Consider the following 15,791-nt stretch of genomic DNA (forward strand, 5'->3'; position numbering starts at 1 on the left):
GCCCACCAGGCTCCTATGTCCATGGGATTTTCCAGGCAAGAATCCTGGAGTGGGTTGCCATGCCTTTCTCCAGGAGATCTTCCCGACCTAAGGATCGAACCCATCTCCTGCTTGGCAGGCACTTTACTCTGGGCTCAAATGCCTGCTATCGCTTGGAATGGTCTCTTCTCCCTCTGTCATCCATCGATATCCCTCGTCTTTCTTCAAAGTTCAATTCAGGGTCATCTTTTCATTCCATTTTCTGATCATTTGCTGCAACTGGATGAGAGGCCTCTCTCTCTCTCTGAGCCTCAGAGAATCTTTAACCCAACATCCCTTAGAGAATGTACACACACAATACACAGAAGATGTGTATTCCTTCTCTGTTACAAGTCTTAGAAGGTAAAAACTATCCTATTCAACTTTACATAAACTAAAGCACCTTAGCAAATGTGTTGGAGGTATTTGCTAAGTATTTGTTAAACTTTTTAAGTTCTTCCTCGCCACAAACAAACTGAACTCACTGAAATGTCATGTTGAAGTTATATCACTCCAACAGTGCGATATAGCAGAAGTGGTTAACTCTTTCAGGTAAACAAACCAGCTGAAAAGAATGACTTAGATTCAGAATTTTACACTCCACTGAGGAGAACATGTCCGTTTCCTAATATTCTGCTACTGATTACTCACCTGAGACCATGGTCTGTGATCTGATAACATCCAGACAGACTGAGAAACAGAAGCACACGCCCAGTCTCTTGATCAGATTTTTCACTCCCAGAGTAAATTAAGTCTTTTTCCCTAAGCAGTCTAGTCCTTGGTGCTTTTCTGCACAGCGCGGAAGACTCTGGGAGTGCTGACATAGTTCTTAAAGCTGTTCCTGTACAACAATATGAATGACCACAATACGCAAAGGCCGGAGAAGCACAATGCTGTTGCCAGCAGACACTAGTCCTTAGTCCAACAATGTCCTTACTGTAACAAGCAGAGGAGGGACAACTGAAGTTGGATGCTGTTTCCATTACACAAAGACTTTCAACATTTCTATGTCTCCATTCTACAGCATCTTCAATATCAGCCAAATCTTCAGCATCTAACATCCACACATAAGGTGAAGTGAAATCGTCAGAAGAAATAGGCTTAGTCCAGGGGTGTTCATTATCTACTTCTTCTCCAATATCCTTGTTAGTTACATCATGCAAACAAGCAGATTGCTTGAAAGACTGCATGGTAATGTCTTTATTTTTCCACGTAGTCGAAGTAACTTTGCTTGTAGAAGTTTTTAAAAGGCCACTCTCATGAGTTGTCAAAATTCCAAGAGCTCTAGAAATCTTCTCTAGAGCTACATCTGTGATTTTTTCACATCCAGATAGATCAAGATGCCGAAGACTCTGGCAGCAACCAAGCCAAGACCAACTGTTAATTAAGAGATAACAAGACTATTAGTGAATATCGTTAAATTCTTCAAAAGCATTTATTTATATGTAAATAAATGGAAACTACAGGAAAGAGTTTAAATCTAATATAATCAATAAAACATTTACTGAATATCTACTGTCAAGCATTTTTTTAGATGCTGGGACTATGCAAAGGTAACAGGAGTAACTGGGAACTAAGAGTACTGTTAACCCAACAGAAGGGGAGGGAAGGAGAAGGGTATGGAAAGGAAAGACTGTCTTTCATCCTGAAAAATAACCAGTCGAGGAGAAAAGCTGCACACACATGAGAGAAGGAAAATAATAATTAAGAGGAGCATTCTCTTAATTGTTTCAGAAGAACAAGCTCCAGGAACTGGTAGAGAATCAGCCTTAGCCAGGGAAGCATACACGGCCCTCTGTGAAACAGGAAGACAGGTACTGATAAAAGCCTAGGTGGGCAAGTGCAGGGTGAGGCAGAGGAGGAGGAAAGTAGTGGCATCCAAGGAAATAAAGTCTGAATGCAGCTTGAAAAAAAGTCAGAACTTCAGAATAAGTACAAAGAGTAAGAGCGAGCTTGGCCAAATGGTACTGCGAGACCAACCGAAAACAAAAACGTCCTTAAAATACAGCCCCAATCTATACCATTGCACAGCACAGCGCAAGAGCCTAGACACAGGTGGAGATTATAAAGATGACAGGATGACACAAATGTAAGTCTGGGGACCTAAAGACAAGAATAAAGAATTGGAGGGCGCTATCAAGTTATTGCTATAACATGACCAAAATCCGACAGCAAAAAATAATGGCATGATTAAACTGTGATGATGCAAATGACAAACTATAGAACAATTCTATCAATTCATAGTTGGAAATCATCAAATTTAAATACTCAAAAATAACTAACCTGTCAAACGCAGAATCTGAAATGTCAGTTTGGGTGAGATCCAAATGCTCCAAATTAGGACAAAGCTCTAAAATCTGCCTAACCTAAAAGGGAGAAAATAATCACTGTGAAGATCTGCAGATGCTTAGTTAGGGTTGGAGACATAACTTTCAGTAAACAATATATCCAGGAGTTCTCAAACTTTTCTACATGTAAAAATCACTTCAATTTTGCATTACAAATATATATTGTGATGAAACCCTTATTAATTTACATTTTTAAGGAATACCCAAGGAGATTCTGATGTAGGATGTCACAAGATCATCTTTTATAAAACCGTGATTTAATCTCATCTGCCCATCTTACCATGCCTTACATAATATAGAGTCATGTATGACTTCCCCTGATAGTCCAGTGGTCAAGAATCCATGCCTTGTAACTAGCCTCCAATTAAAATTTAAAAAATAAAATGAAAAAAAAAAAAGAATCCATGCCTCCAAGGCAAGAGGCGTGGGTTCAATCTCTGGTCAGGGAACTAAGATGCCACATGCCTCATGGTGCAGCAGAAAAACATTTAAAAACAAAAAAACCTGAGCTTCGTCACTTAACATCTGTGAAACTAAGTAAACTGTTTAACCTCTCTTAGTCTCTGTTTCCTTTTCTATAATGTGTAGCGATGATATCTACGTACAAAGATTACTATGAGAACTGAAATGAAAAAAGGACAAAATCAGCAGTGTGTGCCTACCTATGGGAAGGCACACTCGTGGGTAAAGTTATTTTTCTTCTTAATTAAGCTTAGCAATAAGCAAACCAAATGGAGATCATTGCTACTTTTTCTTAATACCCAAGCTAGCGCAAATTTATACCTACCATTTTGCTGGAAACTGCAGAGCTGTAGGCTAACACTAAAGTTTTCACAGAAGTGCCAACATACGGTAGAACATTATGAATTAAGCCGTGGAGTAAACGTTTTTCCATTTGTGCAATGCTGATAGCAATCGACTCCTCTCCAGACTCTTCTGAAAAATGAATTCAAAAGTCTAAGAACATGATAAACCAGTTATAATCAGGCTACTCAAGGAATCACTATGTCACTAAATATGAAATACTTTCTGCTCTCCTTAAACTCCCTTACATATGCAAAGCAAATTTAATGGACAAGTTCTCATCAGCCAGCACTTAACATTTAACAGTCTTGATATCAACTGAAAAGAGACAAACAGGGAAAAGAAGTTTAAATGGGAAGGAACGGATAAAGTTTTCACATGATTCAAGGTTGAAGGTAATTTTCTAATTTTCTTCTCAAGCTAATTAACAGAGGGAAGATTAAAAATAACTCCAATTTCAGGTACCGAAAAAATTTTGGAAAAAATACTTTGACTACTTAAAGAACAGTGCAAGTTCTTCAAAAGAATATAGGAATTGAAGAGGAAAATGAACCACAGTAAAAATAATAAAAAGTATTTTCATTATCTCACATAAATAAAAGGGACATGGACCTAGAAGAGATTTGAAACAAGTTAGGTTGGCCATAATGAGTCAAGGAAGGAAAAATACCTTAGAATTTTTAAAAAATTAAAAATGAGCAAAGCTTTTGCTTTTTGCTTAATAACGTCTATAAAGCTTAGATGTTTAAAAAAGGATGCAATACTGTAACAAGTACCAAAACCAAAAAATAAAAAACCCAATTTGATACAAGGAAAAAACACACTACACTAAGAACAATGAATTAATAATCTTATCCTATTACTTTCTTGCTTACCTGAAGATCTAACTCGAATGTCTCTAAACATAAAACAGTTCAACAGAAGCTAAGGAAGTCTCATTTAACACAAAACTGAGTGTAGCAGACAAAAGGAATTTAAGTACAAAGAGTAATTCTGAATTTTGACTAATGTTTCCATGTTACAGATATTATTCTAAATTCTTCCTTTACCCAAACATAAATGTAAAATATAGGGATAAAAATAACTTTTAGTGAACCCTATTTATTCTACTATAATTTTATTTCCAAATAAAAATGACTTTTAGTGAACCCTATTTATTCTACTATAATTTTATTTCCAAATGATTCTTTTGTTTCTGTGGCTGTCTCTAAATATGTACTGTTTACTGTGAAATCCTAAGAAAAAGAAAACAAAACATCCTATGAAGAGTAATAACTTCTCTGCAAGACTAGTAAAAACAGCTAAGCTGAAAAAGCACTAACATAGATGGCAGTTTAGTCTTGGATATACTACACAGCTAAAAAGATATATTACCTTAGAAAGGCTCCATCATTATAACCTTAACCCTTCCCTTTCAAAGTCAAAGAAAACAACAGTCTCTTTGTCTATCTTTAAGAGCTGAGTAAACACATTAAGTTTGATAAGATCTTTAAAACTCAACACAGATATTATGAATTGATTTTTTTAGAATGGGTAAATCAAGTTTTCCTAATAGTTCAGTTGGTAAAGAATCTGCCGGTAATGCAAGAGACCCCGGTTCAACTCCTGAGTCGGGAAGATTCCTTGGAGAAGGGAATGAATACCCACTCCAGTATTCTTGGGCTTCCCTTGTGGCTCACCTGATAAAGAACCCGCCTGCAATGCGGGAGACCTGGGCAAGATCCCTGGATTAGGAAGATCCCCTGGAGAAGGGAACGGATACCCACTCCAGTATTCTGGCCTGGAGAATTCCAAAGACTGTATAGTCCATGCGGTCACAAAGAGTCAGACACAACTGAATGAGTTTCACTTCCCTAAGGTGACATAAGACTAAAGACCGTAACTCCTTGAGGCTTTGCTCAAATTTCTCAAGAGACCTTACTACCCACTCTATGGGAAATGGTAACTTCTTCCTCTCTTCCTGACACACTTTTCCATTATGTTTCTCCACAGCACTTGATACTACCTAATAAAGTACGTATTTTGCCTGTGTTTACTCAGTCACCTCCTCTAAATTTTAAGCTAAACAAAGCCAAGGATTCTTTTCCATTTTGTTCACTATTAACCTCATGCCAAAAAAGTGCCTGCCACAGGGTAAGCATATCACCAAATACCACTGGAACAGACCTCTTCCTTATATGACACCTTCAAAACATTTAAAACTATGCCACATTGTTTATTTCATAAAAATAAACCTGATACTGAAAGAGTCATCTCTGTATTTATAGTCCTTACTTTCCACAAGTTTATTTTGCCAGCCCAGCTAACTATAAGTGGGCAGCTTACAAATAAATTCCTACAAGTTCAATTTTATGATGTATAAGAATATCTTATTCATCAATTCTTTTTACTACTTCATCATCTTTTAATAATCATTATCTAGGATAATATCAAGACAGAATTGTGTCCTTCTCCTCCATATTCCCAAAAAGCATCTTTCTGCACCTCTCCTACAGCATTTTCCAATATGCACCATGATGAAGAATCTTGTATTCTCAATTCTCCCGTCTGTGAGTTCTTTGAGGGCAACACGAAGTCTTAGTCACCTCTGAATTCTCCCACAGTGCTAAATGAATGCCTACACTAGTCTATAAAATCCTCTACCATTTACAAGGAGTTCCCATATATATTACTTCTTAATTCTACAGCCACCACATGAGGCAAGTGGCATGACTGTTTACAAATGAATAAACAGCTTCATGCTGCTTCCTCTGGGCCACAGACAACTCAAAAATACTACTGAACTGATCAAATGAAGTGGCCCTAAAAACACATGGTAAACTGCAGAGCACTAAAATAAATGTATATTACTTCAATAAGGAAAAAAGCCATCATCTTCCGATTTTTTAGGTGTTTGCATAAATACAAAAGCATATGGGAATCAAGCCTATACACAATTAAAAATTTAACAGAATTCTAAGTACACTTACTATTCTGTCAAAGTTTTAAAAGCAGTAGGCTTAAAAACACCAGTTACTTTAGAAAACACAAACTACATAAATCCTAGCACCTACGTACTTGTTAAAGTCAGTCAAGTCAAGTCAAGTCGCTCAGTCGTGTCCAACTCTTTGCGACCCCATGGACTACAGCCCACCAGGCTTCTCCGTCCACGGGATTTTCCAGGCAAGAATACTGAAGTGGGTAGACATTTCCTTCGCCACGTCCTTGTTAAATGTAACATTAATTATTAAAACACTATGTAACAGTTTTAATTCTAAGCATAGCTCACCAGACTCATCTATATCGGCATCTTCATCCCACTCCTGAAAAGCACGGCTCTCATCTCGTCTGCTCTTCACCCACTCCTCATCAGGTTCAGTATCAAGTTCAGCTGCAGGACCACTATACCAGTCACCTACGCAACAAGTAAACAAAAGGAGCATTAGATTGTGTGCTTCGTCTTTCAACTGTGCCCGACTCTTTGCAACCCCATGGACTGTAGCCCACCAGGTTCCTTAGTCCATGGGGATTCTCCAGGCAAGAATACTGGAGTGGGTTACCATGCCCTCCTCCAGGGGATCTTCCCAACCCAGGGATCAAACCCAGGTCTCCGGCATTGCAGGTGGATTCTTTACTGTCTGAGACAGCAGGGAAGCCCAAGATTAGATTGGCTATCATTAAAAAAAAAAAAAAAAAAAAATTTTTTTTCTTCTTCTTCTCCTAAAGTAACTTATTTACAACAAAAATCTCGGCACAAAAAAAATACATGAGTTCTAGGCAATGAGCTAACTATTGTTAGAAATACTCAACTGCGATTTTAAAAAGTACACTTAAATAAGCACAAAATTCAATTTCAGACACACCAAAAGAACTACGACAAATAATTATCAATAGTCTTAACATGCAATTTCGGAAATGACTGAAAACAACCAAACCTCTTTCCCCTGCTGTGGCTTCAACACTGGCTCCAGCAATACCTCCATTACAACAGCTAATAAACAAAACGAAGCAAGACTTTCTATTCAGCAATGAATTAGTCAGCAATTCAGAAGTAGGTGGGAACAGAAGTCAAAGGAAAAAATAAGGTAAACTATACATTTAAAGATCCAGCAGAATGCACTGAAATTAAATTACTTGATTGTGAAGAGACTATGCACAATTAAATTTCTGAACTCCTAACATTAGTAAATCTATCAATAACTTAGTGCTCCTCAATCTTCAGTTCACTCAGTCGTGTCCAACTCTTTGTGACCCCATAGACTGCAGCACACCAGGCTTTCCCTGTCCATCACCAACTCCTGGAGTATACCCAAACTCATGTCCATTGAGTCGGTGATGCCATCGAACCATCTCATCCTCTGTGGTCCCCTTCTCCCGCCCTCAATCTTTCCCAGCATCAGGGTCTTCTCCAGTAAGTCCATTCTTTGCATCAGGTGGCCAAAGTATTGGAGTTTCCAGTTTTAGCATCAGTCCTTCCAATGAATATTCAGGACTGATTTCCTTTAGGATTGACTGGATTCTAAGGTTAAGGATCTTCAACCTCAGCACCAATGATATCCTGAAGCGGACGACAGAGGATGAGCCATGGGGTCACAAAGAGTCAAACACGACTGAGCGACTGAAGTGAACTGAACTGATATTCTGGGCTGGCTAATTCTTCCTTGCAGAGGGCCCTCCTATGCACTGGACGGGTGTTGAGCAGTAACTCTGGCCTCCACTCAATGGATGTCAGTGTAATACTCCAAGTTGGGACAAATAAGAATGCCTCCATTTCAAAGCAGGGGACATTTCAAAACATCCCTTGGAAGGGGTAAAATCAATTGTGATCGAGAACAACAGGAAACAAATACTGTAAATAAAGTAAAATCATTTTTATTGGAACTTTTAAAGTATATTAAAAACAGAAAGAAAAAACCAAAATACAGCATATACAAGATCTAGTTAATGTCACAGAAATCTAGCCTATCATTGTTATATTTGATATTTATATCAAACAGTACCTAATTATGTATTAATAGTAATTTTTCATAATCAAAGATACAGTTAAAAAAGAATATTTGATATATCCATACTTGCTTTATTTGACTTTTCACTTAATATATTATTATCCTCAATAGGAAAAATTATTTCACGTTAATAATTCTAATCACTTGGTTTATATAAGTCTACCTAATACTCCAAACAACTTAATGAAAAAACATTAAATACCCAGCAAAAGCCTATTTTAAAAGTGCTACATATTAATATAAAAAAATAAAACTTTTAAAATTAGGTTTATAGCTTATGTAAAATAATATATATTTCCATGTCAAAGTGACAAATTACAGAAAATTTAAAAAAAAAACAATGTAAATGTGAAGTAAATACTCACCTAGAAAACTTGTTTTAATTCAGTGACAGAAGAATAAATGCCGTATTAGTTGCATTTATACCATGACTGCATCACATGCTCATGAAAACAAAATTTTCTTTCTTTACTTAGCCCAATGAAATTAACTAATTCAAAATGGTTAAGTTATAGAATGAGGCATTACTAATCACAAAAAAATATGCTATAGACAAAAACAAATTAAGTTATCTTGAGCCACTATCAAAATGGAAACAATACTGCCTCATTTTTAAATTTTATCAGATTATTCTGTATTTTTAAAATACTCATCTAATTATTTAAAGCTGCTCTGACAACCTATTAATTTTAGTTTTAACTTTCTGTTATGGAAAACTCCAATCACAGTCAAAAGTAGGAGTAAGTAGCATTAAACGAGCTGGATAACCAACACCTATGTACCTATCACCTATCTTCAACAATTACCAACATTTTGCCAATTATTTTTCATTCCATCCCCAATTATTTTTTCATAATTATTTTAAGGGAAATTCACATATCACACAATTGACCCATGAATACTTAAGCATTACTAGCTTTTACAAACTGTATACAAAGAAAGACCTATAATCTAACTATAAAACCTAGCTTTTAGTCAACCTTTCAAGAGTTTCCCTCTCTGGCCTTGCTTATTAATGTCTATATGTGTTCACCTAAAAAAAAAAAAAAGACTAAAATATTTTTAAAACAAATTAAGTACCTCTTTACCTACCTCTGGCCCAATGAACAGGATAAAGATGCTTCCAGAGTGATCCAGTCTTTGCCAGCTGAGACCATTTAGTGCTCACTTGACTGCAGCGACATAATTCTTGAGGATTAAGATAACTGAAAATTGACACCATTACCTCAGGAGGAAGATGAGTTATACCTGTGGATTGTTCTGAGACCTCTGCTTCTGAAATAAAGAAGGAAAAGTTTAACATTAAAGGCTACAAGAGCAAATGCAGTAAGAAATTACAATCACATTTCTATAAGTAAAATCCAGTGCCTGAAGTCCACTCCTTCCTGCTTGCAAGATGTGAAAAGGAAATAACATGGATTAGAGGTAACATGGAGATGTTAAACTGTTAAGGATCTGCAGGGTTAAACGATCATGGCCCAAATCATACTGCATCAGTGGGAGCTACAGTAATGAACACAGAACTGACTTCCTTTTACAAAGGCGTCACCAAAAAAAAAAAACAATGCTCACTTTATAGTATAAGAAGCATCATTTGAAAGAGCAATCCAACAGGTTACACAGCTTTAAGTCAGCAAATATAGAGTCAGCCAGATTATGAGATCTCCAAGGCATTTATAATGACATACCAATCTCACCGTGTTTTCCGTTCATGCATGACAAGTATTTCCCTTGTGTTTCCTCTTTGATTTTCACGTTTCATGTAAGAGCTCGTGAAATCTGACCTCTTTAACCTTTCGGTGCCCTAATCTACTTATCCTACTTAAGAGCCAGTTGAGACAATACAACGTAATTATTTCTAATGCTGGTATACATTTACCAAGGATCTTTTGTCAGCAACTGTTACAGAAAACAGTCGCTGGACATCCAATTGCCTATAATGTATTATTTCAGTAGCAATATTCCAAAGGAAAACTGAAAATGAGATATACAATAAACAATGTAAAATAAAAAAGTTTCATCATTAAAGTAGTGAGAAGAATTTGAATATCTTATACATTTGCCTTTCACAAAGCAACTTAAATAAAGAAATGCTATCATGAAATTACTTTAACCTAACCCTTTTCAAATGGCAAATATTTTAAACACAACACAGCTATAATTTACTTTGAAGGAATGGGAAAACTCAATGTAACAAGTGTGGTGTTTTTAAATCTTATGTTATAATTACAACCAAACCAGACACAACAGGTCTTGGCTTGGTGTGTAAGGCAGAAGCTGTACTTCAGAGTGAAGCACATAAGCTTTATGGGTTTAATTACAGCCTAACCTACAAAAACAATTTTGTTTCAACACGTTCAACATGCATCTCACCTACTTTGTTAAACAAAAATAAGAGAAAAGGACCAATTTCAAAGACTTTGAAGCAATTTAAGGAATATCATTGCTATGCTCATCTAGCAAAAGCAAAGGAATCTTTACTAGCCTAAGGATATCAATAATTTTATTTAATGATGTTTTAAAACACAAAGTTATTGAAGAAAAGAAAGAATAAAAATGAGGAAACAGTCTGTTAAGGAAAAGAGCAGGCATATTTTATTTCCATTTGTCATTTATTTTCTCAAACTGAATATACACAGGAAAACTACACCTCTCATATTCACTCCCCTGTGTATTTCTGCATATAAGCTATGAGAAAGGGTAAAGATGAAACTATAAGCATTAAATGATTTTGAAAACTGATTTAACAAAACCAGGGACAGATATAAACAGCCACTGTGGTCAGTGGAGCTCAGAAAATTGGATGATACTGCAAAAGTGCTCTACATATGGTGGTTTCCAATAATTCTGATTGGAAATAATAATAATACCTAGTATTATTGAAATATTATTAAAATATTATTATATATAAGAAGTAGTATTGACAGTTATTACTGCTAATCAATATTATTATATATAAACTACTTTAAGAAATACTATATTGCATGTGGCCCAAATAAATGAGCTGTATAAATTATCACTGGTGTTTAGTTGCTAAGTTTAGTTTGACTCTTCTGCAACTCCATGGACTGCAGCTCACCAGGCTCCTCTGTCCATGGGATTTCCGAGGCAAAAATACAGGAATGGGTTGCCGTTTCCTTCTCCAAGGGATCTTCCCCACCCAGTGATCGAACTCATGTCTCCTGTATTGGCAGGCAGATTCTTTACCAGTGAGCCACCAAGTTCAGTTCAGTTCAGTCACTCAGTCGTGTCCGACTCTTTGCGACCCCATGAATCACAGCATGCCAGGCCTCCCTGTCCAACACAAACTTCCAGAGTTCAATCAAACTCATGTCCATCAAGTCAGTGATGCCATCCAGCCATCTCATCCTCTGTCGTCCCCTTCTCCTCCTGCCCTCAACCCCTCCCAGCATCAGAGTCTTTTCCAATGAGTCAACTCTTCACATGAGGTGGCCAAAGTACTGGAGTTTCAGCTTTAGCATCATTCCTTCCAAAGAACACCCAGGACGGATCTCCTTCAGAATGGACTGATTAGATCTCCTTGCAGTCCAAGGGACTCTCAAGAGTCTTCTCCAACACCACAGTTCAAAAGCATCAATTCTTCGGCGCTCAGCTTTCTTCACAGTCCAACTCTCACATCCATAGGAAGCCCATAAATTATCACAGACAACAATAAATTCTAAGAAACTATTGTCCTCAATTAAATTTACTATACTTGAAAACAAATGGCTTCAATTATTTTTCAAGCAAAATATTAACTTCATAACAACAAGAAGTAAATGGCCCTGGGATGAATAAATCACTAGCTATCTAAACATATAACTCTCACCTTTATCTGACTTTTCATCCACAGAATATTTAAAAAACTTCTGCCGCTCCTCAGCTTGATTCCAGAGGCTAAGACCTCTAAGGAGTTCTGCAGTATCCTTCTGAGAGCAGTGCTGTGCAATCACTTTCTTTTTAATATCCTTAAGCTCTTCATAGGTAAAATATTCCATTAACATGGGCTGAAAAACCTAAAGGAAACACAATACTCATAAGGAAATATGCTTAATTAGTTTTGTTTTAATCTCTAACTTTTAAAGCATTAATAGTTCAAGTGTACTATTATGACCACATATTTGGAAGGCATAAAAGCTGCTGTTAACACTAAGCTAATTTACCCAAAACTTGCAAAGAATACCACCATCAAGATCCTTCTATGGTTTTTTCAGTCGATTTGAAAGTGTTCGACCGAGAAGGTCTTCCTGCATACACTGCATCATACACTCTTAATTATCCTCTTCTGGTGAGACATTTAAGTCAGTTAACTGTCTTCTGCCACTACAGTAACTGACCTCTACCCAAGCAGGGCCTCTGAATCACATGAGAATGGTACCCAATGCACTGGAACCAGAAAAATCAGAGCTCGATGACTCCTTCAACTACTCAATATCATCTAGGAGATTTCATCTTCAAAATAGATGCTTGGTCCCAACCTCCAACTGATAGAATCAGAATCTTCAGAGGTGGAGCTAAGGGCACTTTTTTCCTTTGCTCCACAGATAATGTCAGTGGTGCGTCACACGTTAAGAAACACTGCTTTAATAACTCAGTGGTTTTAGAACTGGTTGCATATTTGCATTTTACAGTGATTTGGGGAGCCTTTAAAATATACCCATGTTAATACCTACTTTCCATATGATTTAACTGATCTAGGAAGGGCTTAAAAGTAGATTTGTTTTTAATAGCCATCTGATTATCAAGTGAAGCCTTATTACAGTGAGAACCACTATAATACCTGATTTACAGCTGAACAAAAATCCAGTACCTCACAAAATATTCCCTCTATTCCTTTCCTGATACTCCCCCCAATTTAGAGAAAACAGAAAATGAGGAAGTGTTTTGCTCATCCATTTAGTGACATCCTAACAGGCATGCACTGGGCATAAGGCTGCTAAGTTCAATACCACCATTTAATTACTAAAATCCACTACTAAAAAAAAAGAACACTAAAAATGTTTAAACTTAGGATGAACACAGAAAACATTAAAATATATATATAAAAAAAATCTGCTAACAGTTCAGAAAAGACATTAGAGGCATAAACAGTTAACATTCAACATGGTACATCCACACAGTAAAACAACAAATGTGTTTTGAGTACATGAATCCATCCTTCATTCAATGGAAAGCAATAAGCTCTCTAAGGAGACAAAATAAATGCTTTTTTCCCTTGGGTTTTTTCTTTTGTTTTCTAAAATGTTCTAGAGGTTCATCTTCCTATGTATTATTTTGAAGAATCAAAATAACACTTTTTAATTTTACAGATCAAAATCACAAGGAGGAAAAATTATACTTACCTCCTCTTCCTCTTTCATGTGAGGAAGAAAGTCTTTTGTAAAAGCCTCCAGTCTCTCCTTCAGTTGTTTTGCATAATTTAACTGCTCATACTCATTCTAGAAATAAAAAATTGTATTCTATAAAAATTTTGCATCTTAATTTATATTATATCTGATCCTATAAAGTCCGTTTGAAATGTTACTTGAAACTTCAGGAAAAAAATTAGACTAACAAATACCAAAGTGGGCTCTGTACTTTTCTAAGTACAAAAGATGGCCTTGAAACATCTCTTTCAAGAATCCTGACATCCTTTACTAATGTGATCTCCTACTTCTTTTTAAGAAGTCTAGAATAGCAAGCACATGCTCAAAACTTTTACTGATTTCTAATGCATGTATTTAATACCATTTTAATATGTTCATTTTCCTAATATACCTCTAAGCAGTCCACAAGAGTCTACTGGACTATATTCACTACAAAATCCCTTTAAGGTCGCCTAGTGTATCCTCCACTAAACAATTCAGAAGAGCTGTTACATGACCCTGCAGAACACCGTATACACTTCTAAAGGCAAGGCTCTTGCTACTGCTTGAAGTGAAGCACTGTAATCCTGGACAACAACTACACTGTTCCTCCCCATTCACACTAAGATCACATCTCTCCGTAACTTATCCATCACTACATGTGGAGAATTTACAAAACAGTGAAACTGATAAAATGTGGGAACATTTTATTCCCTGCTGAGTCCTCTCTCTCTAGTCTCCTCCTTTCTGAACTAATTTATAGTCAACTGCTTCCTAACAGTCTATTCAACGTCCTATTCTCTCAGGATTTTACACATTTCCCTTAAGCATACTCAAATTTGCTTTTCCAAACCAAATTACTCTTCCAAGCTTGAAGCCCAACTACTGCTTCCTCCTGCTAATCAACGTGCACCTGGACTGCACAAACAGGTCACACTCAACTTGTCCATACGGGATCCCTTCATTCCCCAAGTCTCATCTGTACTCCCTAGAAAGTCAAGCTCGAGTCTCAGTTTCATTTTCTTTCTTTCTCCTTCCCCCGTTACATGCAAGCGCTGGTGGTGTTTAGTCGCCAAGTCAGGAACGTCTCTTGGGACCCCATAGACATCGTCCACCAGGCTCCTCTGTCCACGGGATTTCCCAGGCAAGAATACTGGAGTGGGCTGCCATTTCCTCCTCCAGGCGATCTTCCTGACCCAGGGATCGAACCTGCTTCTCCTGTACAGGCAGGCAGATTCCTTACCACTGAGCCACTAGGGAAGCTGTTCGCAAGCACTACCTTTATCAGTCTCATGTCCTACGTTGTTCTGAAGTCTGTTCCCTCCCCTCTGTCTTTGCTAGCCACTACTTTTGTTCTGATCTTAATCATTTCATTGCATAGGTAACGCATGAACAAAATATGAAAGAGTATAATGAAGCATGTAATAAATACCACCTTCCTTCCCAGTACCTCTCCCGAGGCAACCTCCCACCTCCCTACAAGTGCCCACCATATACTCTTGACTATTACAATCATCTTTTTATAACAACCATCCTGCTTGAGCCTTTTCTTTCCCTTCAATCCATCCTCTTCCCTGCTGCACAACACTCTTTCTAGAATATAAACTTATCAATGAAATGTCCATGGTGGTCTGACAGAGCTGCAACTGAAGTCCATGTTTCACCAAGCCAAAAGGGGGACAGAGGAAGATCAAATTTCAAATACCCTATAATAAATAAATAAAATTAATAGAGAAATTTCTCTACACAATTATCCTAAATGATACCCAATAATATCTTTAATCTTCTGTTAAACAATTAAAAATTATTCTTTGTAATCAGCCCTATGGCCCTGTTCATTCTAAGTAACAATCTTACTTTTGGTGGTGGTTTAGTCACTAAGTCCTGTCCGACTCTTGCGACCCCATGGACTGTAGCTTGTCAGATTCCTCTGTCCATGGGATTTCCCAGGCAAGAATACTGGAGTGGGTTGCCATTTCCTTCTCCAGGGGATCTTTGGGACCCAGGAATCGAACCCAGATCTCCTACATTACAGGTGAATTCTTTAGCAACTGAGCTACAAGAGAAGCCCATCTTACCTTTAGTCACCAATAACTGCATCTATTGGGGCTTCCCTGGTGGCTCAGTGGTAAGAATCTGCCCATAAAGCAGGAGACCCAGGTATGATCTCTGGGTTGGAAAGAGCCCCTGGAGGAGGGTATGGTAACCCACTCCAGTACTCTTGCCCAGAGAATTCCATGGACTGAGGAGCCTGGTGGGCTACCGGCCATAGGGTAGCAAAACAGCGACTA

General features: G+C 37.3%; 1 protein-coding gene across 4 annotated transcripts in view; it reads right to left on the bottom strand.

Annotated features, from left to right (window-relative positions):
- Positions 1 to 15,791, bottom strand: part of FBXL5 (F-box and leucine rich repeat protein 5) — a 58,728-nt gene that overhangs the window by 20,696 nt on the left and 22,241 nt on the right. For all 4 annotated transcript variants that reach the window (XM_024993214.2, XM_059887510.1, NM_001082440.1 and 1 more), the window contains 7 exon segments: positions 13,498 to 13,593; positions 11,985 to 12,171; positions 9,248 to 9,430; positions 6,439 to 6,564; positions 3,154 to 3,302; positions 2,302 to 2,384; positions 670 to 1,395 (listed from right to left, as the gene is read on the bottom strand). In XM_024993214.2, the coding sequence (XP_024848982.1) occupies positions 670 to 1,395; positions 2,302 to 2,384; positions 3,154 to 3,302; positions 6,439 to 6,564; positions 9,248 to 9,430; positions 11,985 to 12,171; positions 13,498 to 13,593 (1,550 nt within the window).

This window comes from Bos taurus, chromosome 6, assembly GCF_002263795.3.
Source record: "Bos taurus isolate L1 Dominette 01449 registration number 42190680 breed Hereford chromosome 6, ARS-UCD2.0, whole genome shotgun sequence".
In the NCBI taxonomy this organism is placed as follows: Eukaryota; Metazoa; Chordata; class Mammalia; order Artiodactyla; family Bovidae; genus Bos; species Bos taurus.